We start from the raw sequence: 24668 nt of genomic DNA, 5'->3' as shown, positions 1-24668 counted from the left end.
ACCTATCTACGCAAGTCGCCATGCTCCAACTCTCGAGGGACATCCTAGACCCAGCATGCAGGAAAGGCGCGAAGGCCGTCTTAGGCTTAGACCCCAAAAAATGCCTTCGACAACGCCTAGCATGAAGCCATTCTCACGAACCTCTCGCGCATCGCCAGGGGAAAAACGTTTAGTTACGTTCGCGCTTTACTCTCGGAGACAATGGCCGAGCTATCCCTCGGAGGTCTCACATCGGATCCCATCCCTCTAGGAAGCAGAGGCGCGCCGCAAGATTCGGTCCTCCCGCCCTTCCCATTCAACTCCTCCATATTCGTGCTACCCACGAAACTGGATGTAGTCGAGGTTCTACAACCCAGCTTATACGCGGATCACATCGCGCTATTGTTGTCAACGGGGAGGGACGGCCAAATAGAAGAGACGTTTCAGGAGGCCGTGAAGGTAATCGAGTCGCATGCCTCGTTCTCGGGGCGCGAATGCTCGCATCCCATAATCAGAATTTCTCGTGCTCAGAGACAGACCGAAAGGCAGCCTCAGAGACCACGCGCTCCCGCCTTCAATGCACATAACTAGGACATCCTATCAAGAAAGTACCTACGTAAGAATTCTCGGGATGCTAATTCAGAGCAACCACAGAAATAACGACCCGTAGGCAAATTGACCGCCACGCTCAATTAAACAACCCGGCTAATACGACGAATAGCTAATAAGAGACGCGGCAGGAGAGAGAACGACCTCTGCCGCCTGATCTAGGCATTCGTCCACAGTAGGTTCGTGTACACTCTACCGTACTACTGATGCGTCGTCGGCAAACCTTGTCATGACCACGTGATCACAACGTCACAGGCGGGCTATAAAAGGAGCTGCCTGAATAAATCATTCGTTCTTGTTGTGTCATTCCTGCGTGATGCTATAAAACAGTGGCGACGAGATAGCGCGCCGGCGCTAGGCGAACTTACATGCGCAAGAATGAGTGCCGGGCGGCCACCGGAATTCACGGATGCAAAAGGTACGTGGCCTATGTATCGTATTCGGCTAGGGGCTTACTTCGAAGCCCATAGCATCGCAGAACCAACGAAGCGAGCGCTGCTCATAGCTTCGCTCACAGACAGTGCGGTGCAAGTGGTGCAGGCACATCTTGTGGGACTGCATCAGAAATCCAAAGGAAGCAAGATCAGGAACAATCCCGCCGCGGCTGGAGGCAGCAGCGAAGAGCAACGACCATGACCAACAGCTATGGGCCGTCCAGCAGGTCCTCGGGGCGCTCGAAAGGCAGGGACCCAGCGAGCCGGCAACGGCGAGCGGAGACCCGCGCCGAGTAACGGCAGCCTCGTAGACGACGTAGGCCCTCGTCGGGGCGCGCGAGCGCCCAACTGCAGGCACAAATAAAGTTTACTCCAATCCAATCCAGGGGTGGTGTCATCCAAAAAAAGTGAATGAGCTGAGTTACGAAGAAGTCATCCAGCATTTGGAAGACCACTACGCTCCGCAAGTTAACGAGATCGTTGCAAGTTATGCTTTCTTCAGGCGTTCGCAAAAAGACGGGGAATCTGCCCATGACTTCATAGCGGAAATTAGACGGCAAACGGAGAAGTGCGACTTCGGAACGTCACTGGAGCGCATGTTACGGGACAGAATTGTGTGCGGTGTGCAAGATGAAGACGTCCGGCGACATTTACTGAAACAACGGAAGCTTACACTAGAAGAGGCGGAAGTGTTTGCTGTCTCGGCACAGAAAGCCTCCCAGAACTCCAAAAGCATGCACTCTGCAGAGCCAGGAGAGGCACTGTAGCCCGTCAAAAGAGCCGTTCATCGAAGCCGCGCCCAAGGCTGGAGAAGCGCGATACATGTGGAAGTTGTGGTGGCGAGTCGCACACTGAGGGGAATGCAAACACCTTCACTCGGTGTGCCACCGGTGCGGCAAACGAGGACATGCCGAATGTGCGCCGAATGTGCGCCGAATGTGCGCCCAATGTGCGCCGAATGTGCCAGTTCAGCACAAGTTTACTTCGGCACGTCTCGCACCCGGGAGGGAAACGACGCCAGGGCTCGTACGCAATGGCAGCAGCAGGGAACACGAGCTCGGACGACAGCGAAGTCCTGTACACTATTGCAGCGATTCTTCACCAAGAAGCCAGCATCCGCAAGGTTCGGCCAATTTACGAGGACATTAATTGGAATAACGTCCCTCTTACTATGCTGGTGGATACCGGATCACCCGTGAGTGTAATCTCCGTAACTACGTTCCGGAAGTACGAGGCACTGTGGCCGCCGTTGCGCAAATCACAGCTTAAGCTATCCTGCCTATTGGGCGAACTTCCAGTTGTCAGACAGCTCGGTATGACTGCTACGTGTGACGGGAAAGGCATTCCGGGTACGGTCATAGTGGTCGACAGCGTCGGACCATCTTTATGCGGCAGACGCACAATCAAGGCATTAAATGAAGCTGAGGTGGCAAAGTTGTCGCGTGTGGTCGCGAGTGTGCAACCGGTCGAGATAAAAGCTGCCACGGTCATAGTGGTCGCCAGCGTCGGACCATCTTTGTGCGGCAGAGACACAATCAAGGCATTCAATGAAGCTGGGGTGGCAATGTTGTCGCGTGTGGTCGCGAGTGTGCAACCGGTCGAGATAAAAGCTGCCAGCACGGAACTGCAAGAGCTGCTCAACGAATATGCTGGCGTGTTTGCTCCAGGACTCGGAGTATGCAAGGGACCACCGGTGACATTGCAGCTGAAAGAGAATGCGTCTCCAAGGTTTTTTAAGGCCCGTACGGTCCCCTACGCTTTGAGGGATAAGATGTCGGAAGCGCTAGACCAACTGGTTGCGCAAGATGTCCTGGCGCCGGTGAAAACCGCCGAATGGGCAACACCAGTGGTACCCGTTTTAAAGAGCGATGGGTCTCTCCGAGTGTGCGGAGACTTTCGTTTGACAGTGAATGCAGCCACAGTGTTGGAACAGTACCCGTTGCCTCAAGTGGACGACATTTTTGCTAAGCTAAATGGCGGAGAAGTATTTACGACGGACTTACGCCAAGCCTACAACCAGCTACCTTTAGACGGGGATGCCAAAAAAATAGCAGTCCTCAACACTCAGAAAGGCCTCTTCTGTTTCAACAGATTACCTTTTGGCGTAACTTCTGCTCCAGCTATATTCCAGAGGCGGATGGACGCTCTGCTGGGCGATATTCCAGGAGTGCAGGAGTACCTGGATGATATTATCGGGGAAAAAAAAGGGCGATGTATCAAGGCTGAAGAGGGTGCTGCAGCGCCTGCGGGAGTACGGTCTTCGACTGCACAAGGATAAGTGCAAATTCCAGCAAGATGAAGTCACTTTTCTCGGCCATCGGATCGACGCTAAGGGTCTGCGACCGAAGGACTATGACATCAAAGCCGTTGTCGAAGCCCCAGAACCTACTTCGGTGAGTGAGTAGAAAGCTTTTCTCGGACTTGGTAAATTATTACGGCAAGCTCTTGCCCAATCTGGCCACTGTCCTGGCTCCGCTGTACGCCCTCCTAGCTAAAGGGGCCAAGTGGCAGTGGAAAAAGGAACAAGAAAAAGCTGTTCAGAAAGTTAAGCAGGCAATTGTGGCTTCCAAGTGCCTTGCTCATTTCGACCCGGATAAGACACTGCGGCTCGAGTGCGACGCGTCACCAGTGGGCATTGGGGCCGTTTTGTCCCACCGCGTGAACGGTGTTGACTACCCCATCGGATTCCGGTCCAGGACACTCACAAAGGCAGAGCGGAACTACTCTGTTAGAAAAAGAAGCACTGGCATTGGTGTTCGGTGTCGCACGGTTCAAGGACTACTTGTACGGACATCGGTTCGTGTTAGTAACCGACCACAAGCCTCTTACTGGCTTATTCAATCCAGGCAAAGCAATACCACCGATGGCGGCTGCGAGAATCTAGCGCTGGGCCTTGTTCCTCGGCAACTACAGCTGTGCATTGCAGTACCGCAAGGGCAGCGAGAATTCCAATGCCGACGCCCTCAGTCGCTTGTCATTGCCGGTTACGGAGCCGCGGGATGTCGCTGCCGACGAGTACCTTTTGTATGCCCAGTGTCTTGAGGAAACGGCGGTCGGCGCCCGGGAGGATGAAGAAATGACAAACAGAGGCGCCACTGTTCAAAAGGTCAAAAGGTGGATTGCCGACGGATGGCCGCCGTTTCTACCGCAGGATCTTGAGCATCTCCGGCCGTACTTCAACAGAAGAACAGAGCTAACCGTGAACAACAATTTGGTGTACTGGGGACATCGCATTGTTCTACCTATGGCGGCGGCAAAGCGTTTGTTGTCTCTGCTCCATGAGACGCACCCTGGTATGACGTCCATGAAAAGCACGGCGAGAACCCTGTTTTGGTACCGAGGTCTGGATTCTGACATTGAGCGACTGGTGAAATCATGCTGTATTTGTGCACAGGCCGCTGCGATGCCACCAGCACAGATACCTTTGGCGTGGCCAGCAACTGGAGAAAGATGGATCAGACTACACGCAGATTTCGCAGGCCCAATGGACAGACATATGGTATTGGTCGTTGTAGACTCCGAAACGAAATGGATGGAAGCAATTCCAACGAAAATTGCAACCTCGCAAACAACGGTCTACGAACTACGGTCAATAATTGCACGCTCTGGCCTTCCAAAAACCTTCGCTTCAGATAACGGTCCACAATTTGTGAGCACCGTCTTTCGCGAGTTTCTAGCACGAAACAAAGTAAAGAAACTCACAACAGCCCCTTAGCACCCACAATCGAATGGTTTAGCCGAAAGAGCTGTGCGCACGCTCGAGGGAGGGCTAAAGAAAAACCCTGGAAAAGACCTGGACCGGCTTGCACGAAACAAATAAGACCGGCTTATTTCCAGTCTAATCTTATTCGCGGTCTAAAAGCTCTCTCGGTTTTGAGAAAAGAAAATGCGCATTGATGGTTCACTTTGTCGGTTAGTGCCTGAAGTGCGCTCGACGCCGACTAAAATATTGAGTTACCGAACTTTCAGTCGGAGTTCGTGGTGCATTTGAGGTGTCCACTGACAAAATGAACCATCTATGCGCCTTTCCTTTCTTCAAAACCGAGAGAGCTTTTAGACCGCGAATAAGATTAGACTGGAAATAAGCCGGTCTTATTTGTTTCGTGCAAGCCGGCCCTGGAAATGCGTATAGCTCGGTTTTTGTTCCGATATCACCGAACGCCTGTAAAGGATGGAAAGTCGCCCGCGGAACACTTATTCGGTTACCAGATAAAAACAAAGATGGACTGCTTCACGCCTCGTGAAAAGCCTGCAGAAAGCCAGCCAAGAGTAGGTGCGACTAAATTTGATGTTGGTGAACCGGTCTGGATGCGCAATTTCAGAGCAAGTCGCAGGTGGATTCCAGGAGTAGTGCATGGTCAACAGGGTTCCAGGATGGTCTCCGTTGACTCGGAGCAAGGTCTTCAGCGGCGGCACTTGGACCAACTGAGACGTCGGGCTGAATCAGAGGACGGGGCCCCTGGAGAAGTTAGCAAGCGGGAACCTGCGGACGACACTCCGACCACGTCACAAGGTAGCCCACAAGCATCCGGGACGGAAAATGGCCCGCCAGGTTTGCGAAGATCACCCAGACAGCGACGGCCACCTGTATGCTTTCCTCTTTAAGGGGGGAGAGATGATGCGTCGACGGCAAACCTTGTCATGACCACGTGATGACAACGTCACCGGCGGGCTATAAAAGGAGCTGCCTGAATAAATCATTCGTTCTTGTTGTGTCATTCCTGCGTGATGCTATATAACTACCATACCTGCACCTATATCAATTGGAGATCAAGATAGAATCCCTCGTCCGTGAAGCTTACAAGACAGCGCACAGCCTTCCGCACAACACGCCTACCGACAGATAGCCTTTGGCATGCACAACACTACCCGAACTGTGCGAGGCACACCTCACCTAACAATACACACGTCTCACGCGATCCAAGGCAGGTAGGACCATCCTGCACCATATAAAGAACAACGCTGAACCCCTAACCGAAGGCTCGGTACCGCTCCTCCCCACAGAATGCTCACTGTCAAGCCCCTACCTAAGAAAATGTACCCTAGGAACTGTGAAGGAAGGCGCAAGGCGAGAGACCATGCCTAACACGCCGAACACAGTGACTACTCCGCGGCTGCTTTCGAGGACGCGGCGGGACATCTAACACCGCTCAAAGCGTACGCGATAGGCGCAGTGACAGGGACCAGTTCGCTCCTAACAACAGCCTCGATATACACCACCTCCTCGGAGACGGCAGAGGAAGCGGCAATTGCATTAGCCATAGCCAACACCTTAGTAGACGTTATATTCAGCGATTTCAAAGCAGCCTGTTGTATCCTTTCTTGTTTCAGTTTCGTTTCTTTCAGTGTACTTATCGCCATCATCATTCAATATGATTTCCTATATAAGTGGCTTGACTGTGACGAATAAAGGAGAGTGTTTCTGCATACTGCGCTTGCGTGGTCCCGGGTCATGCGTCTGACACCACATATTGGCGACGAGGATGAACCGCCTACGGTGCAAGGCGACACGGAGCCCTTGCAGCCACGATCTCATCGGCGGCCAGGAGTAGCGCAAGAACGCCGGAGGTGCGCAAGAACGCCGGAGGTGCGCAAGAACGCCGGAGGAGCGCAAGAACGCCGGAGGAGCGCAAGAACGCCGGAGGAGCGCAAGAACGCCGGAGGAGCGCAAGAACGCCGGAGGAGCGCAAGAACGCCGGAGGAGCGCAAGAACGCAGATAAGTGAAATTTGCTCACACCACATATTGCGAGGATCAGTATCGGAGCCATGTCACTCGGGTGTTTCCCAGCACCGCCCCCTTTCTTGCCTGCACCCGGTGACCCGGCTGTGCCTTGGCAGCAGTGGAAACGCGTATTCCTGAATTTCCTGGAGGCCATTGGCGGCGATGAACTGAAGCCGAAGCGTTGCAAGGCAATTCTGCTAAACTCGCTCGGGGTTGAAGGCCAGCGAATATTCTACAGCATCCTTGCACAAGGAGCAGACGTGACTGCGGACGCCAAGGCCGGGGACAAGGAGGAAGAGGCGGACCAGTTCAAGGACGCGCTTGCTGCACTGGATACGCATTTCGCGAGCGCTACGAATGATTTGGTGGAGCGGCGCCGGTTTCGCCAAAGACAACTGCCTGGTGAGACATTTCAAGCATTTACAAACAGTCTTCGGGACCTTGCGTCTACTTGCAATTTTGGCAGTGCTACCGATAGCATGATTCGAGACCAATTACTGGAAGGCACTTCGTCACGAACAACACGTGAACGCATGCTTTATGAAGGGTCTTCGCTTACATTGCAGCGTGCTGTTGACATCGGGAAGTAAATTGAGCAAACACAACAAGAGCTCGGGGAATTCGCGCATAGCACTGTGAACAAGATTCAAGATGTGCGAAAAAGGTCAGACGCTGAGCAAGGAAGTTGCTACAGGTGCGGCTCGTCATCGCATATGGCTAACTCGACTGCATGTCCGGCGAGGAACAAGAGTTGCCACTCTTGTGGAAAAATTGGTCACTTTTCAAGCATGTGCAAATCGAAGAAAAAGAAATATGCCGTTCGAAAGCCCGAGAAGGCCAACGCCGTCACGGTACTTCAAATCGGTGACCGTAATGCATCGGCGAAGGATATTCGAGCCAACATTTCTATCGGGAAGATAAGATTGTCGTTGATTGTCGACACAGGCGCTACGGTTTCTTCGCTCAGTGAAGAGCACTACCACAAATATCTAGCCGACACGTACTCATTACGACCGCCGACTGCCAATTTGTGCAACTATTCCGGAGAACAAATCAAGTTAAGCGGTTGCTTTCTTGCTGACGTATCTTACAAGGGAAACAGAGCCAGTGTGCTTTTTCATGTCACAACCAAGGGCACTTCGCTGCTGGGGCTTGATGCCGTTCGGAGCCTGGGAATCACTATCAACGGCTCAACGTTGAATTGCTGCCAGGTGATATGCCCTGATTCACTGCCTTCAGAATTTACGCACCAGTTTGCGCACTTGTTCACGGAACAGTTAGGGCATGTGAAAGGCTTTGTTCACCATGTTAACTGTCGTTCATCTGTGAAACCAGTCGTTGCGAAACTCCGACGCTTGCCGCTCACGCTACGGCAACAGGTATCGGTAGAGATACAACGCCTGCTGGCCGAAGATATAATTGAACCTGTCGACGCATCGGAGTGGATTTCACCGATCGTCGTCGTGAGGAAGAAGGACGGTTCAATTAGGTTGTGTGTGGACCTACGTGAAGTGAACAAGGCAGTAATTGCCGATGCTTTTCCTCTTCCGCATACAGAGGAATTACTTCATGAACTAGCTGGAAGAACGTGCTTCTCAAAGCTCGACTTAGCGTCGGCATACCACCAGCTAGAACTGACTCCGGAAAGTCGGGGACTAACCACCTTTATCACACACGAAGGATTGTTTCGTTTTAAGAGAGAGTGTTTTGGCCTTGCATCTGCCCCTTCAGCCTTTCAGAGAATGATGCAGCATATTTTGAAAGATTGTAAAGGCGTACTTTGTTACATCGATGATGTGATTGTGTGGGGCAAGACACGTGAGGAGCACCACAAGAATCTACACCAGGTGCTAAAACGCATTGGTGATTCAGGTTTGAAGCTCAACCAGAAATGCACATTTGCTATTTCAGAACTATCCTTTTTAGGGCATACGGTGAGCTCAAAAGGGCTCACACCATTGCAGTCTAAGGTTGACGCTATTGTCAAAGTGCCTGCTCCTCACGATGTTGCCACTTTGAGGTCATTTTTGGGTCTCGCTGGTTACTATGCTCGATTTGTGCCGCGATTTGCTGATCTCGTCGAGCCGCTTAGAAGGCTCCTGCGGTCTGGTCAACAGTTCACGTGGGATGATGCGGCTGAGCGTAGCTTCCTGCTTGTTAAGACAGCTTTGTCTTCAAGCCCAGTCATACAAATGTTTAACCCAGACCTTGATGTAATTGTTACGACAGATGCTTCTGATAAGGGTCTGGGAGCCGTTCTTCAGCAACGCGATGGTGACAGCTTACGCACGGTGGCCTTCGCATCACGTGCCCTGACTCCTGCTGAGCGGAAGTACTCCGCTGGGGAACGGGAGGCCCTTGCTTGTCTCTTCGCGTGCGAGCGCTGGCACGTCTACGTGTGGGGTAGAAAATTTTTGTTACGTACGGACCACCAGGCACTGGTGACGTTACTTTCAGCTGCCGGTACAGGACGCCGACCTTTGCGTATATCCAGATGGTCAGCTCGACTTTTGTACTATAACTTCGACGTAGAGTACCAAAAGGGATCGCAAAATGTCGTGGCCGATGCGCTTTCACGCCTACCTCTTGACTGTGATTCGCAGCAGACGATGCAGGAAGAAATTGTGTCCGTTGTATCAGAGTGCCTAACAAAGGAACGGCTGCAGGTGGCCACTGCTGCAGACAGCACACTGCAACAGGTTGTTGTGCACGTGGTACATGGTTGGGCGCCTAGAAAAGCTTTGCCAGAAGAAGTAATGCCGTACTTTAACGTGCGGGAAGAGCTTTCTTTCGTTGATGGCCTTTTGATGCGCAGCGAGCAGGTAGTTGTTCCGAGTGAATTAACCTCGCTCCTGGTTGGTTTTGCGCACGAAGGTCACCCAGGAATTGTGAGGACGAAGCAGAGACTACGTGATCTTTACTGCTGGCCGCGTTTGAATAAACAGGTAGAAGAAGCAATTCATTTTTGTCATATCTTCCAGGCCGCGGACAAGTCCGCTAAACCGTCGTTTGCACCGCTGCAGCCGGTGACGTTTACAGCGCTACCATGGCAGAAGCTAGCAATGGATATAGTGGGACCGATTGACTGGGCCCCTTCAAACTGTAGGTACATGATATCGCTGATCGATTATCATTCCCAGTGGCCTGAGGTTGCCTTTTCATCTACAGTAACGTCACAGAGTGTGGTCGATTTTTTGCAGACTGTGTTCAGCCGAGAAGGCTATCCGGAAGAAATTGTCACAGATAATGGGCCCCAGTTTAGATCGCAAATGTTTGAAACATTCTTGAGAGAGAGGGGTATTGCGCATCGTTGTTCTTCTCTGTACTATCCACAGGGAAACGGCGCGATTGAACGTTTTAATCGCGTGCTGAAAGATTTCATGCAGGTTGCCCAATTGGAACAACGGCCTCTCCAGGCTGCTGTGGTTGACTATCTCGGCATATATAGGTCCACGCCGCATGCGACAACGGGTGTGTCGCCAGCTAAGTTGCTCCACGGGCGTCAGCCAAGGACAAGACTCAATACAGTGGGTTTGCCGACAAGAGAGGGTGTCCATGCCGGTTCGAATGTTCCTGCTAGGGTTAAGGCGAAGCAGATGTATGCAAAACAGTATACGGACAGGAGGCGAGGTGCGAAAAGACCAGCCTTTAGAGTAGGGGACTTCGTTCGTGTACGCAAGCCAGCAGGCGGTGGGAAAGCGTCGGTAAATTACATGGGACCTTTCAAGATTGTCGGCAGAAAAGGCAAAAATAGCTTTTTGATGAGCGACGGTCGTTGCTGGAACGCGTCTAAACTAGTTCGGGTTCCCTGCAATCAATCGCAGACAATAGAACAATGGGCATGGGAATTGCCTCATCACTACTCGGGTACCGCTGGGCCTGAAAGCCGCGCAGGCGCTGAACAGGGTGAATTGTTACGATTGCCGGAAACAAGGGCTGAAGTTACTGAAGCAGTGGTTGCTCCTTTAGAAGATTCGGTGGAGCAACCTTTGCGTCGAAGCACTAGGGTACGCCGACCTGTAGAAAGATTTGGGTTTTCTTTACCTGAACAATAAGTGTTTAGTTCGTGTTATTTTGGTTGTTGTAAATTACTATGTTGTATTTTCAAGCGGGAGGCGATGTTGTATCCTTTCTTGTTTCAGTTTCGTTTCTTTCAGTGTACATATCGCCATCGTCATTCAATATGATTTCCTATATAAGTGGCTTGACTGTGACGAATAAAGGAGAGTGTTTCTGCATACTGCGCTTGCGTGGTCCCGGGTCATGCGTCTGGTCTGAACCAGACACCACACAGCCATACGCAACTTTGCGAGGGGCCTCTCTCGTCTCCCCCATGTCCCTCCACCAAATCCTTAGAAGCACCCACCACATCCCCGTTAGGGAGATCGAGCTTTTATGGGTTCCGGCCCACTCTTGCAACCCGGGGAATGAGGCAGCCAACGATTGCGCCCTAGGTTTTGACGGTCAGGCGCGCCTCTTACGCGAGTTTTCCGTGGAATGGCCTCAACCTCTGCCGCATAAATCACCCGCAAAGATCCAGGAGACCACCTGGCGTCGCTTGCAAACCTATTTCCACCCCAACCCGGCGGTACTTGCGCTCTGTACCTCGCGCAATACTCCCTCCAATGTAACAAGTGCGGCGCCAGAGCAACAGTTGAGCCCATCCTGTAGAACTGTATAGAGAATCCACCTCACCAGCACTTAATTCAGATCCCAACTTCCAAGCAGTGGGAGGCCGTGCTGCGCAGCTCCGACCCGGAGGTCCAACTTCGAGCTGTGGAGCGAGCCAATGAGGTCGCTGTAAGCCGCGGGCTGACGGCCATCTTGCGTGACGAAGACCTCACCTTAAACAACTTCCTGCATAAATGTTTTCCAATCCAATCCAAAATTAAAGTTCACTGCTCTTACAAGGCCTTTGGTGTGTCAGTTAATTAGGAAAGCTACCGATTAAAGCTGCCCACGACAGGACGAAGCGACAGGTCTCCCCTTTAGCTTTGTCAACATCTGGCGTTGCGAGACGTCGAGTTGCGATGTCGTTGACCCCGGGTTTCTCTGTTCTAAGAAGTTACCAACTAGTTATTTCTGGTCACCTTACGCCTTCAATTACCTTAGTTCCGCCTTACATCATGATCGCGACTTCAAAAACGTCAACCGTCATCGTGTATCAAACATGAACGCGAACCTTTGAGTTTATTGGAGGCCTCGATTATGATTACGAGTCATTAAAACAGAACCTACCATCACTTCTAAACAAATACCCAATAGAGTCTTATTTGAGAGAAATTTAAAACTAGTTTTTGTAACCTCGGATGAAACGATACGCATCACCCTGATATGCTGGAAGCTCGTATTGGACTAAGAATTTTGATTGTCATTTCTTCAATCAATTCACTTGCCCTGCCTTTTGTGTTTCCGTATTATAACAGATGCTTTTTAATGATGTGTGTGTTTCATAGCCTTTCCACATTATCTTTCAACTTTGATGAGAGTACAGTTTTTATCTTTTAATAACCAGCGTTGACTGCTGTTTTGTACTATGGCCCTTTGGGCCTCGTAAAGTTGCTGAGTGAAACTTTTAGCCCAGGGAACCTTCAGAGTTGTGTCTGTAACCGCTATGAAAATAAGTGTATTGAATTAGTTTTGTATGTGAAGTTTTAGTATACTAAGTAATCATTCATGCAGCTGCCGAGTACGCGAATATCGCTTGAAAAAGCTCTAAATGAAAATCACTAGCCATGTGTTGCGAAGAGGGGAACAGCAGAGGATGCGATGGTTAGGTGGTATCACTGATGCAATGCAGATGGATATGAGTGAACTCCGGGAGGCAGTGGAGGACCGGAAGGCCTGGCGTGCTGGGGTACATATTGTCACGAACAGTCGAGCGCTACTTAACGACTGAACAACAAGCCGTGTGATGTAGTACCACGGGGCACGCAGCCGACATGAAATGGAAACGACGGCCAAACGGATGGAGTAAAATGTGAGTAGAACGACGACAACTTGAAAGAACAGAGTGACCTTCTCAGCATAGAGAGATGTTAGTTTGGCCGAAGCTGGCATAGTGTCCACCACACTGTTTTCGAGAGTAATATTAGGCGCTCTTCTAGCATTCAATGCGAATGCAGCACTGCAAGCTACGTTTCGGGACTGCATTTTGAAATCCAGAAAAGACCAAGAAACGGTGCAACACGCTGATTGGCCTATGGCTGCATATGCAACTTCCAAAACACTAGCGTTACGACTTCGTACGGCGTGATAACAGCTCACTGTCTAAACAGTCTAGAGACCAAGGCAGGTTCCGAGCACATTCTGCACGCAACATAACGCTGCCGCTACCTCAACCCGATTTGTAGACTTTTTCCTAAAGTGCTTGCATTTATTTGATTACTTCAAGGACGAGGGCGTCACAAAGGGGAGCTGTTACAGGATTATTTTAATTACAAGCACAAACGTTTTGGCCGCCGCGGTGGCTCAGTGGTTATGGTGCTCGGCTGCTGACGCGAAAGACGCGATTTAGAACACGATCGCGGCAGTCAAAATTCGATGGAGGCGATGGAGGCCCGTGTACTGTGCGATGCCAGTGCACGGTAAAGAACCCCAGGCGGTCGTAATTTCCGGAGCCCTTCACTACGGCGTCTCTCATAGCCTGAGTCGCTTTGGGACGTTAAACCCCATAAACAAAGCCAAACCAAGCACGAACGTTTTTTGGTTATACAATATCAAATAAAGTAACCTACAAGCGTTGCTGCTTTTCTAGCTCTACATTGTTTTCTAAGGCAGTGGCTAAGCAGGTAGTAAACGGGCTGTTGGGAAACAAGCGGTTCTATCGGGGTTGTACCTAAAATAATTTTCCGTCTTCCTCCCTAGGAACAACGGTCTTGTACTGTCAACAGCGTTGCTTTCATATTCTTTTAGCAGATGTACAAATATCGGCTATTTCAGTGCTGAAGGGCCACCTGGATGAGAAGTGCGAATATAGGAGCACGGACTGAAAATGTCAACGCTGGGATTGTATCCAATTTCCATCTACGAAATTGCGAGCAAAAGGAAGACTGAGAGAAGACACTGTTGCTTTCAATGCACTCTTTGATTCGTGTGTAACCGTAACCTGATTTATGCCACGCGGTGAGTTCCTGCGTAGATGTAGCATTATGCTACACGTTGACTTTTACCGATACAGAGAATGAAAGCAAATAATAGTTTGCGAAATAGATTGAGTAGCGGGAACGGCCTTCGCTGAGCAGAAATTCGAGTGCCAGTGGCGGCATTCGCGCAAAAATGGGAGTATCCTCGGCGGCCATTACGGAAGTCGCCCCCAGAAAAGCTTCCAAGGGAAGCGAAATAGCGGCATGCCAAGCAAACCACCAGGATTACCAAATTTACACTTTGTCGTTTTTTTGTGCGCTAGCTATACTGATCGCGGCGAGCGGTTTCTGCGATATGTACGTGGTCCTTCAGCGATACACAAACTGATAAAGTGCAGCAGAAAACAAGTTTCACTGGCCGGATTCAAACTCAAGAATTTCTCGTAAGAAGCGAGTGCGGAACCTCATAACCCCGACAAACGCCTTGTTACTTGAATGGATAGAGGTGAACATATTGCGACAAAAAAGCATCAGTGGCGGCGGAACCTTGAATGACGTCAACCTAGGTGGCATGAGCGAAGGGAAAGTCGTTGACATAAACAAACTCCACTTCCGTTGACATCATGGAAAGCTATCGCGCACTCAGCTATGAAACCTCCGCGCGTCGCCCAGTAGCATCAGCCTCGGGCCAAACTTGATCACGCATAGTGGACAGTACTTTGGACTGTTTCAAACAGCGTCTTAAACACACACTGTTGTGAATAAAAGCAACAAAAGAAAATTGGTGCGGTGTGTACAAGACGATGTGTACAGCACAAGTTGAATCAATAGAAGAAAGTGTTTGCAAAGCCAATATTAAGTGCTCGCAGTGCTTTGAAAAATAGCTTGCTAGCACATTAAAGCCATGCTATTGCTGTAACCGTCTCTTCCTGCTTTCTATTTTGCCTATTATACCTCTGCGAAATGTACAAGAAAAGGGTGCTCGGTTGCCTGAAAAAGGAAGGAGTGTGCTTTCTTTTAACAGCCCATTTTCGGAAGTGGACAAAGCAGGCTTTATGGTGTGCACTCGAGGGCGTTCAGCCGCCAGGATGTCCAAGCTCCTTTTGTGCAACTATGAAAAAATTACCTGAAACAAGGGATGCAGGTAAAATCACGCCCTCATTGTTGGCGTATGCAACAGTATGTATCGGAAGCAACTTCGCGCCGTTAGCTGAAACCATCGTTTAAGTTAACCTCGAGATCCGAAAACACGCTGTAATGGGTGAAAAATGCGGGAACTGCGAATAGCGCGCAAGTGGCTCCAGCAGACGCACTCACCTTCGCAAGAATCGCGGCCTAACACAGGACAGCAGCGGCATCGGACGCAGCCGGGTGGGCAGCGTCACCTTTTTCCTCAGCGGAGCTCGAGTCTCCGCTGGCCTCGTTCGTCGCGAGTCTCGCCTCTCGTTCGGCTGGTTCCTCGGGCACCGCGATGGCGACGCGCTGATTGAGCACGTGCGCCTTTAGGGCCACGTTCCTCAGCTGCAGGCGTCGCAGGATGCAGCCGTCCTTGCTGCCGTCGCTGTAGTCGACGAACTTCTTGGCCGCGATGGGTAGGAGCTTGTCGGCGATGACGCCCGGCATATCTGTTGGTACGAGTTCTTTTTTAAAGAACGACCGGGAGACGTTGCTTCGAGTTGCATAGCGACCAAATTGTTTGACCTAGCTATAGGCACTCTTTTGGCATAGTGCTGCCCCCTTTCTTCATATTTAGGTGCAAGGATGTGAAATACGAGAGAGGGAATGGGATAACATCACTCGCCGCTCGGTAAAGTAGTGGTGGTATTTCACCATCTCAAGAAATGGTGCACAGGTCTAATGATAGTGCCCAAGTTATCAGTATTTTTTATATCGTCTAATTGCTTTTGTGGCGTTCAAACGAAAGAACCTGGCACCTGTTCCAAACTCCGCCCCCCCCCCTCCCCATTTTGTTTAAAAAAGAGCAAGATCAAAAGTCATCAAGGAAGATAAGGTGATAGCACACATCACAGCGGTCACTGCCGTTGTTTGTTGTTTCGTGATTTTTTTTCTAATTGATTTCCCGTTAAAGAAACAGAGAGCCACTACGCCTAAACACTCACTCCTTTCAGCCCTTGAAATGTTCGTCTCAAACATGAAAAAGAAAAAAAAAACAAATGAAAGGGACAGGAAACCTCGACGAACAGTGCTTTCTTGGATTTCAAGCCAATTAGTTGGAAAAGAAGTCGTGCTATGCGCTCGATGGGTACAATTGAGTAAAACTATATCGAAGAAAAAAAACGACGGTCTGTTCCCGGGGCAAAAACGCGAAGTCACCGATTCCGTGATTCATAAGAAACCAGTTAAAACAGCAAGGAGTACAAAGAATGCTACGCAAGGAAAATAAAAGACACAGGAAGCCAGAGACGAAGTAGCTGCAAGACATACACAGTGCAGATAGTTCAGATTGGTCCTACAGGTTATCGCCGGTCAGGAACGGCTCGCATTGCTCAAAATACTTTTCCGTTCTGCAGATTGTTCGGTTTGGCTCCACATCCTCATCAAACATGGAAGATTGTAGGGTGGCACTGGAAGCAGGGACATGTGTCGGTGTATAATGTTGGGTGTATGAGATGTAGTCTATGGAGACTTGGAAATGTGTTCGTGTGTATCTGCCGCCAAGAGTCGGCATCTGGGCTAATGATGGCCGATTTGACTACTGCGGCTTCTGCCCTCGAGTGAAACGACTGAATCCAGTATCGACGCATTCGGCGTTCGCAAGACAAATGGCACTGCTGGGCGCTTTGTTGTGAAATACTGCTTGAGGTTAGCGGCATACGACGTGTGGAAGCATTTTTTGTAGCGGAACAGGCAAGTATTGTACCCAGAGAGTATTACAGCTAAAGTAACAGCTACCTCTACGTGACGTTTAAATACATATGAAGCGGAAGTTTAAACTAGACAAGCAGTAGACCCTGCCTTCTTGCTTGACGTTGCGTTCGGTGCAGGTCAAATGAACTCGGTAGCAACAGGTGTTTTAACCATGTGTACGCCGGCCTGAGTGGTTTTCCATGTTATGGAAGTCCGCTGGCTAGGGCGGTGCTGTCCAGCGAGATGGCTGCAATTATCTATCGCCGATGAGCCCTGCGTGTGTGCCTCTCAAACCGCTGCAGAGACCCGCCGCGGTGGCTCAAGAGTTAGGGCACTCGGCTACTGAGCCGGAGTTCCTGGGTTCGATACCGGCTGCGGCAGCTACGTTTCGATGAATGCGAGACGCAAAAGGGTGCCCGTGCGCTGTGCGAGATCAGTGCACGTTAAATATCCCCAGTTGGTCGAAATTACTCCGGAGGTCTCCACTACACCTCTTTCTTCTTTCACTCCCACCTCCCTCCCTTCCCTTGACGAGCGGCTCTGGTGTCCATAATGTGAAACAATTACTGCGCCATTTTCGCTCCTCAAAAACAATTTAATTTTATTTAACCGCTGCAGAGCTCTTTGAAAGTGCTTGGTAGAGTTCCTACCAGTTCGTAGTATGGCGCGCTGCAATACTTGCTGGTGATTTTATCCAGCGCATTCCCACGACCTTGCGCGGATGACTACACACAGCTCTTTGGCGGAGGCTGCAAGGAGTCCTGAAGCAGACGCACTTTTGTCGTGACAACTTCAATATTTTGTTCGCGTTGGAAGAACTGCGGAATTTTCGTCGGCTAAAACAGATATAGGCTGATCACTAGAAAGGCGTGGGCTGCTACTTGCTGCTTTTTGAGGGATTGTCTGGCTGTCTTTAAAGTTCTTGCCATTCATTGTGGCTTGGCCTGCTGCTGCGATGCTTTGTGGCAGCTCTTTGCCTTTATCGTGGAGAGCACGAGGGGACTGACCAGACGGCTCGTTGTATGATCGTCGACCAGGCTCTGCAGATCTCCCTGTTTAGACCACCTGGATAAGAACTTCAACTGGAACTAAGGATTGGTAAGACCGTCAATACGGGATTCTATAGAGTTTCCTCCTATAAAAATGCTAGCACACTCTGTGCTGAAGGAACATCACAGCAGGCAACTGTTTGTGTTGGTGGACTACTTGATTAGTGTTTAACCTGTGCCGAAGCCGCGAGGCGAGTTCCTTCGTAGATGGAGCATTCGGGCACGTGTTAACTTTTGTCATGAACTAGAATGAAACCAAACAGTTTGTCAAATAGAGTGGCTAGCTGGGACTGCCGTTGCTGAACAGAAATACGAATGCCACTGGCGGCATGCACAGAAAGGTGCGATTATATGTTCCCGGCGACCGTTACGGAAGTCGCCCCGGAAAAGCTTCCAAGGGAAGCAAAACAACGGCATGTCAGGCAAACTGAGGGATCACCTATTTCGCGCTTCCTCGTTTTTATTCTGCTAGCATTATAGGCCGCTGTGAGCGGTTTGAGAGATCTGTGTGTGGTCCTTCGGTGTCACAAAGACGAAAACAAATCCAGAAAAATAAAGTTACACGGGTTGGACTCGAACCAAGGAATTTCCCATCAAGACTGAGCCACAAGGAGCGCAGTGTTACCTGATGGATAGAGGTGAACATAGTTAGCGAGGCAAAGCGGCAGCCGTAGTGGCGTAACTATATATGACGTCATCCTAGGTGGCGTGAGCGAACAGAAGGCGGATGATTATCGCGAGCTCCGCCTCCGTTGACGCCATGGAAAGGTACCGCGTGCAAGGCAATAACCCGCCGCGCGTCGCCCAGTTGTACGGGCCTTGCGCCAAACATGGACCACGCAAAATGGGAACTGCCTTGGCCTATTTTAAACAGTGTCTGAAACACCACTGTTGCGAATAAAAGAAACAAATAAGAAGATGATGCAGTGTCAACAAGGCGGTGGTGGCAGTGGTTTGACAAGCTGCGTCAGTGCATCTATGAAACAATTGTCTACTTCAACGCAGTCGTACAGGTATGTAGTTTATGAGTTTCAACACGGGACTGAGGCAGATACCCTCGAACCCTACTTGTGGCGGCTGTTTTTCCCAACCTGCCTTGCCTGGTTCTGGCAAATGGATGGATGCATCCCCCTTTCTAAATTGTTTCTGAAAGTGGCCGCCGCGTATCTTCTTCACAAGTAGGATTCAAGGTTACCTTCCACGGGCCCCCGTGTTCACGCTAATAAATCTCATGAATTCAGGCAAATTTAGATCCTAATTGTTGGCTTACGGAACAGTCTTTATCCAAAGCAACTTCGCCCCGTTAGCTAAAACCACGGTTAAGCCAACCTCGAGATTGGAAAAGGGAGTAATGGGTGAAAATTAGGGAATAGCGGAATGCACACAAGTTGCCTCCGCAGGCGCACTTGCCTTCGCAATAATCTCGGCGGGAACACTGGACAGCAGCGGCATCGGACGCAGCGGTGGGGGCAGAGTCACCTCCGATTTCTTCGCCCAAACCCGAGTCGCCGCTAGTCTCGTTCCCCGCGAGTCTCGCCTCTCGTTCGGCTGACTTCTCGGGACCCACGATGGCGACGCGCTTCTTGAGCACGTGGGCCTTGAGGGCCACGTTTCTCAGCTGCAGGCGTCGCAGGATGCAGCGGTCCTTGCTGCCGTCGCTGTAGTCGACGAACGTCTCGTCCGCGAGAGCATGGAGCTTGTCGGCGATGGCGCCCGGCATATCTGGTCGAACGAGTTGTTTCTTAAAAAACGACCGGGAGACGTTGGTTCGAGTTGCCTTGCAAGCAACTTGTATGATCTGGCTATAGACACTCTTTTGGCATACTGCTGCCCTCTTACTCCATATTTATGTGTAAGGATGTGAAATACGAGAGCGGGAATAGGATAACATCATGATCCTCTCGGTAAAGTAGTGCCATTTCACGGGCTTCGTCGCAACTTGTGCGCCATATCAAGCACATAGTGCACAAGTGTAATAGTAGTGCCCAAGTTATCAGAATTTTTTCTATCGTCTAATTGCTTTTGTGGCGTTCAAACGAAAGAACCTGCCACCTGTTGCAAACCTTGTTCCCCCCTCCCTTTCCCCCCATTTGGATTAAAAAAGCGCAAGGTCACAAGTCACCAAGTAAAAGAATGTGACAGAACACCGCGCAGCGGTCATTGCCCCTGTTTGTTATTTTGTGATGTTTTCTAATATTTTTCACGATAGAGAAACAGAGAGCCACTACGCCTGCACTCACTCCTTTTAGCCCTTGAAATGTTCTTGAAAAGAAAACACAAATGGAAGGAGCGGGGATTTTAGACCAATAGAGCTTTGTTAGTATTCAAGCAAATTTGTAAGAAAAATGGTGCGATGCGTTGCATAAATTTCGTTTAAGGAAAATTATATCAAAGAAAAAAAACGGCCGTCTGAACCGGGGCAAAAACACGAAGTTATCAATTCGGGGATGGGTAAGAAAGCAGTTAAGACAGCAAGGAGTACAAAGAAGGCTACACAAAAAAAAAAGACACAGGAAGGCAGAGATGCAGTAGCTGCAAATATAAAAAAGTGGTCAATAAAAATGAGGCGAAAAAACAGGACTATGGTAAAACGAAGTTAACAAGGAAAGACTTCAGCTGCAAAGAAAGTGCAGATACATTGTGCAAAGTTAACATCACAGATATACAGTGCAGATAAATAGTCAAGTGCAGAAATACACCGGGACAACGAATCAATGCGGCAGTGCAGTAACAAAGATGGTGGTGGGATAATGATTGGTCAACAGGAAATGAAAGACACGGTAACTGCGTCATTTCTCGGTGGGCACCTCGACCGCGTCATAAGGTGACACGAAGGTGTGAGTGACAAACAGAGAAAGGGGCCGTAGTAGAAGGCTTCGGAATAATTTCGATCAAAGGGGAGTAACGTGTTGGCCTCGATCTTGGATGCTGGGATCTAGGGGTTCCCGCCAATTGCGCCGTGGGCCCTTTCCAACTGGCGCATCTGATGTTGCAGCCGGCGTCGTCGCTCCGGTGGACGTAGTTGTGGCGACGCGCTTTTCTTCTTCAGATTTTTGCTCCATCTCTTTTCATTCTCCCGCGTCTGCACGTGGCAGCGATTGTGGCGCAGCTCGAGCTGGTGGACAGGCCCGTGCTCTCACAACAACACGACCGCCTGGGGATCTTTGACGTGCACTGACATCGCACAGCACACGGGCACCTTTGGCGCCTCTCCTCCATCGATGTATGACCGACGCGTAATGCAAAAGGGATCTGTGCACTGTGCGATGGCAGTGCACGTCAAAGAACCACAGGCAGTTGAAATTATTCTGAAGCCGTCCACTAGGGCACTTCTTTCACCCTTTATTCATTCACTAATACCTTTCACCCTTTATTCCTTCATTCATACCTTTATTCCTTCACTAATACCTTATTCCTTCACTAGTGACCTCACGACCATTTCGACCAATCTGAAACGCGAACAAATTTGCTAACACGTCTTGGTCACGACAGTATGAGACATTAAAGAAAGGCTGTCGCCTTAAAATTGGAGGGTGCAACCAGCAGACACGAGTGGCCGCAAGCGGTTTCGCAGAATCGATGAAGAGGGCTATGTAACGGGAGCGCACCCGATCGACCGATAACAACAAAACGTGAATATCATTGATGCCGAAAGCGTCACCACGGTGCACTTATTTTCTGAAGAACGTATATCTTCAACGGCTTCTGTTAATATGCTGGGGTTCGGAATTCCCAAAGGAAAGACCCACTCCGCAGCCGTCAATATCTTACAAAAAATTAGGTGTGGTTCAACTACTCTTGAACCTGGCTAAAGAGCGAAAGCTTTGACGTATCGGGCAACTATACGCGGCTTGGCGTCTGTAACGTTGAGTTCCTTCCGGATACTGGGTAGGCAACGCACCCATACTGCCACCCTGGAAGGTGGAAGTTAATAGAGAGTTTTAGCTGAGCGTTTTTACGGCCAGCGGCGCTGAGCGGCCCAGCGGATACACCAGCGGAGCGTCGAGCGAGAAAAGACTTTTATAGCTCGGCGGGTCCGGAACCCGCCCGAGCGGAAAAGATCGGCGGCGCGCGCGCATCGAGGCACCCTAGATCGGCGCGCTCTGTTGCGCCATCTCGTGGTCAGAATTGGAGCTAGCTTAATATGAATACGCGTCGCGCTTGTTTTTATTATGCTATAACTGCAAAATAAATGTAATTTTCTTTTGTTTTCTCTATATTAGTTTAAAATAGGGGCGTTTTGGATGCAGTAGAGGAATATTTGTGTTAGAAAAAATGTTTGCGACTGCGACGCTACGAAAATGAAGCCAAGTGCTAACCGCCAGGTCAGTTGTTCTTTCGCGCGCTTTTTTAGTTGCTTCTGCTCTGCTTATATCCGTTTCCAAGATGCCGAAAAGCATATTGCAAGTTCCGCTACTCCTGTCGAGACTTAAATGGTCCGAGATAGAAGATCGCCGCGGTCGTAACCGACGAAACAGCGTTGCCAGCGGTCGTGCTGGCGGCCGCCATCTTGAATACCCATACACGCCCGCGCGCGCTTACGCACGCTCGCCGCTCCGCTGAGGAAGGCCTCCCAGCGGGGCGCCGTAAACGCGCTCGCCGCCAAAGCGCACTGCGCATGCGCAGTGGCGTCCGCGCTCGTCCGCTTCGCTCCGCTGGCCGTAAAAACGCTCAGCTAAAACTCTCTAATGGTTAATGGCTAAATGCTCACTCACCCAAAGAACGCTGCGGCCTACTGCTGCAGTGACGCGTGTCGGCCACTACGTTGTCAGCGCTAACGCTTGCAGCTCACATCTCTCTCTCTCTCTCACCATCCCACCTACCTCAAAGCGCTATTCAGGCGTCCACTGACTCAGGGAGGCAGTTATGCGCCTAAAATGCTGTCAACGCTAACAACACAACGAACGCCGACGGCTTATGGCACACAATGAACGCCGACGGCTTATGGCTTCAATGCCGCGTTTCTGTCACACCGTTGCCAATGCCGACGCATGTAGCGCACATTTGTCAATACCGCCACGTAGCTTAAAGCGCGACTAAGGTGTCCACTGTCCCAGGCGGCCAGTCAACCAAGCCTGGCAGAACTGAAGCCATAGGCCTTCGGCGTTCACTGTTCATTGGCGTTGGTGTTGACGTTTTTGACTCCGATGATTTTAAGGAACTGCACATGACTGGCTCCCTGGGTTAGAGGACGCCTGAATTGCGCTTTGAGGCGGTGATATAGATGTTTATTTATTTATTATTTATTTATTTATTTATCAATACTGCCAACTGCCTCTTGGCAGTCAAAGCAGGAGTGGATACATTGTTCTTGAACAATTGCTAAGGTGAGTTTAACAGCGGCAAAGAAAGAAAACATGCTATTGACAATCAGCCATGAAGGAATGTGCACAATCAAAAAACACAAAAAAAGAAAGAAGGAATACACTTTGAAAGGCGGACGGCAAAGCAAGAAGCGTTGTAAAGAAATACTTGCAGCATCATAGATAAGATGACACGGCTGTAACAAAAGATTCAACTGAGGGCATGTCAGCTACTTCATAGGGTAAGGCGTTCCACTCAGCTGTGGTTCGAGGAAAGAATGACGAACGGTAGGCGTTAGTTTTAACCTGCGGCATTACAATTGTTTTGCTGTGCTTGCCTCTCGTTTTCCTGGATTCGTTGAAGTGCATGTAATTATGAAAATTTATTTTGACATGGTGGTTGACAATACTGTACATCATTTGTAGGCGGTGTAGTTTGCGGCGCATTTCTAGCGACGGGAGCCCAGCTCGTGTTCTCAGGTCTGAAACAGAGATACTTCTATGGTAAGCGTTAAAAATGAATCGAAGTGCTTTCTTTTGTACCCCTTCAATGTGATTGATGTTTTTCTTAGTATGAGGGTCCCAAACAGTGTCAGCGTAATCAAGAATTGGCCTAACGAGTGTCGTGAATGCTGCAAGTTTTGTTGCACTAGTGCAGTGTCTCATGCGGTGCTTTAATAACCACAGCTTTTTTAGTGACGCCGACACAACATATTCAACATGTGCGTTCCACGTTAATTTGGAGTCAATTATAACACCAAGATATTTGAAGTTGTCAACCCGCTTGACATCAGCATTGTTAATTTTGTAAGTATATATTAACGGTTTTTTCTTTCTTGTGACCATCATGTGGGCACATTTAGAGACATTTAGGTTCATACGCCAGGATTGACACCAACTGGTAATTGCAGAGAGGTAATCACGTAGCACAATTTGATCTTGCACAGATTCGATGACCTGGTACACGATGCAGTCATCGGCAAAGAACCGGCATTGTACAGAGGAATCCAAAGACAGGTCATTTAAATAGATCAGAAAAAGAAGAGGTCCAAGGACAGAACCTTGTGGTACACCGGATAATACAGGGGCAGATGAAGAAAGTGAGTTTTCAATGCAGACATACTGTTGTCGATTGGATAAGTAACAATCAAGCCAATTCAAAATTTGTTCATTTTGCAATACACTTTTTAGCTTAAGTAATAACCGTTTGTGACAGACTCGGTCAAACGCCTTTTCGAAGTCGAGGAACAGTATATCAATTTGCCCACCCCGATCCAAAGCTACCATGAGATCATTAGTAGTGTGTAGTAGTTGCGTAACCGTGGATAGGCCACGTCGAAAACCGTGCTGTCCCTCAGAAAAGAAATTATTATTTTCCAGAAAACTGCTTATATGCTTAAAAATAAAGTGCTCCATTACCTTGCTAGCGGTGCACAGGAGCGAAACAGGCCTGTAATTGTTGACACTAGCCTTATCTCCAGATTTGTGAATAGGGATGACCTTAGCCATTTTCCAATCATCGGGAATGGTAGCTTGATTCAAACTCTCGTTGAATATTATGAGCAGGTATTTCGAGCACCATTCTGCGTACCTAAATAGAAAGTTGTTGGATATTTCG

At 49.7% G+C, this 24668-nt stretch overlaps 1 protein-coding gene and 1 pseudogene across 2 annotated transcripts in view; one reads left to right on the top strand and one right to left on the bottom strand.

The window, feature by feature from the left end:
- LOC149362492 (uncharacterized) overlaps positions 1-24668 on the bottom strand; it is a 71973-nt gene that overhangs the window by 7410 nt on the left and 39895 nt on the right. For both annotated transcript variants that reach the window (XM_089573083.1, XM_089573085.1), the window contains one exon: positions 15148-15455. In XM_089573083.1, coding sequence (XP_089429209.1) covers positions 15166-15455 — 290 coding nt within the window. In that variant the 3' untranslated portion in view covers positions 15148-15165. The remainder of the gene's footprint in view (positions 1-15147; positions 15456-24668) is intronic.
- LOC149362493 (uncharacterized) lies at positions 6503-11680 on the top strand (annotated as a pseudogene).

Source organism: Amblyomma mixtum, chromosome 2, assembly GCF_055824585.1.
Source record: "Amblyomma mixtum isolate Tamu chromosome 2, ASM5582458v1, whole genome shotgun sequence".
In the NCBI taxonomy this organism is placed as follows: domain Eukaryota; kingdom Metazoa; phylum Arthropoda; class Arachnida; order Ixodida; family Ixodidae; genus Amblyomma; species Amblyomma mixtum.
This window is presented reverse-complemented; position numbering and strand designations above follow the sequence as displayed.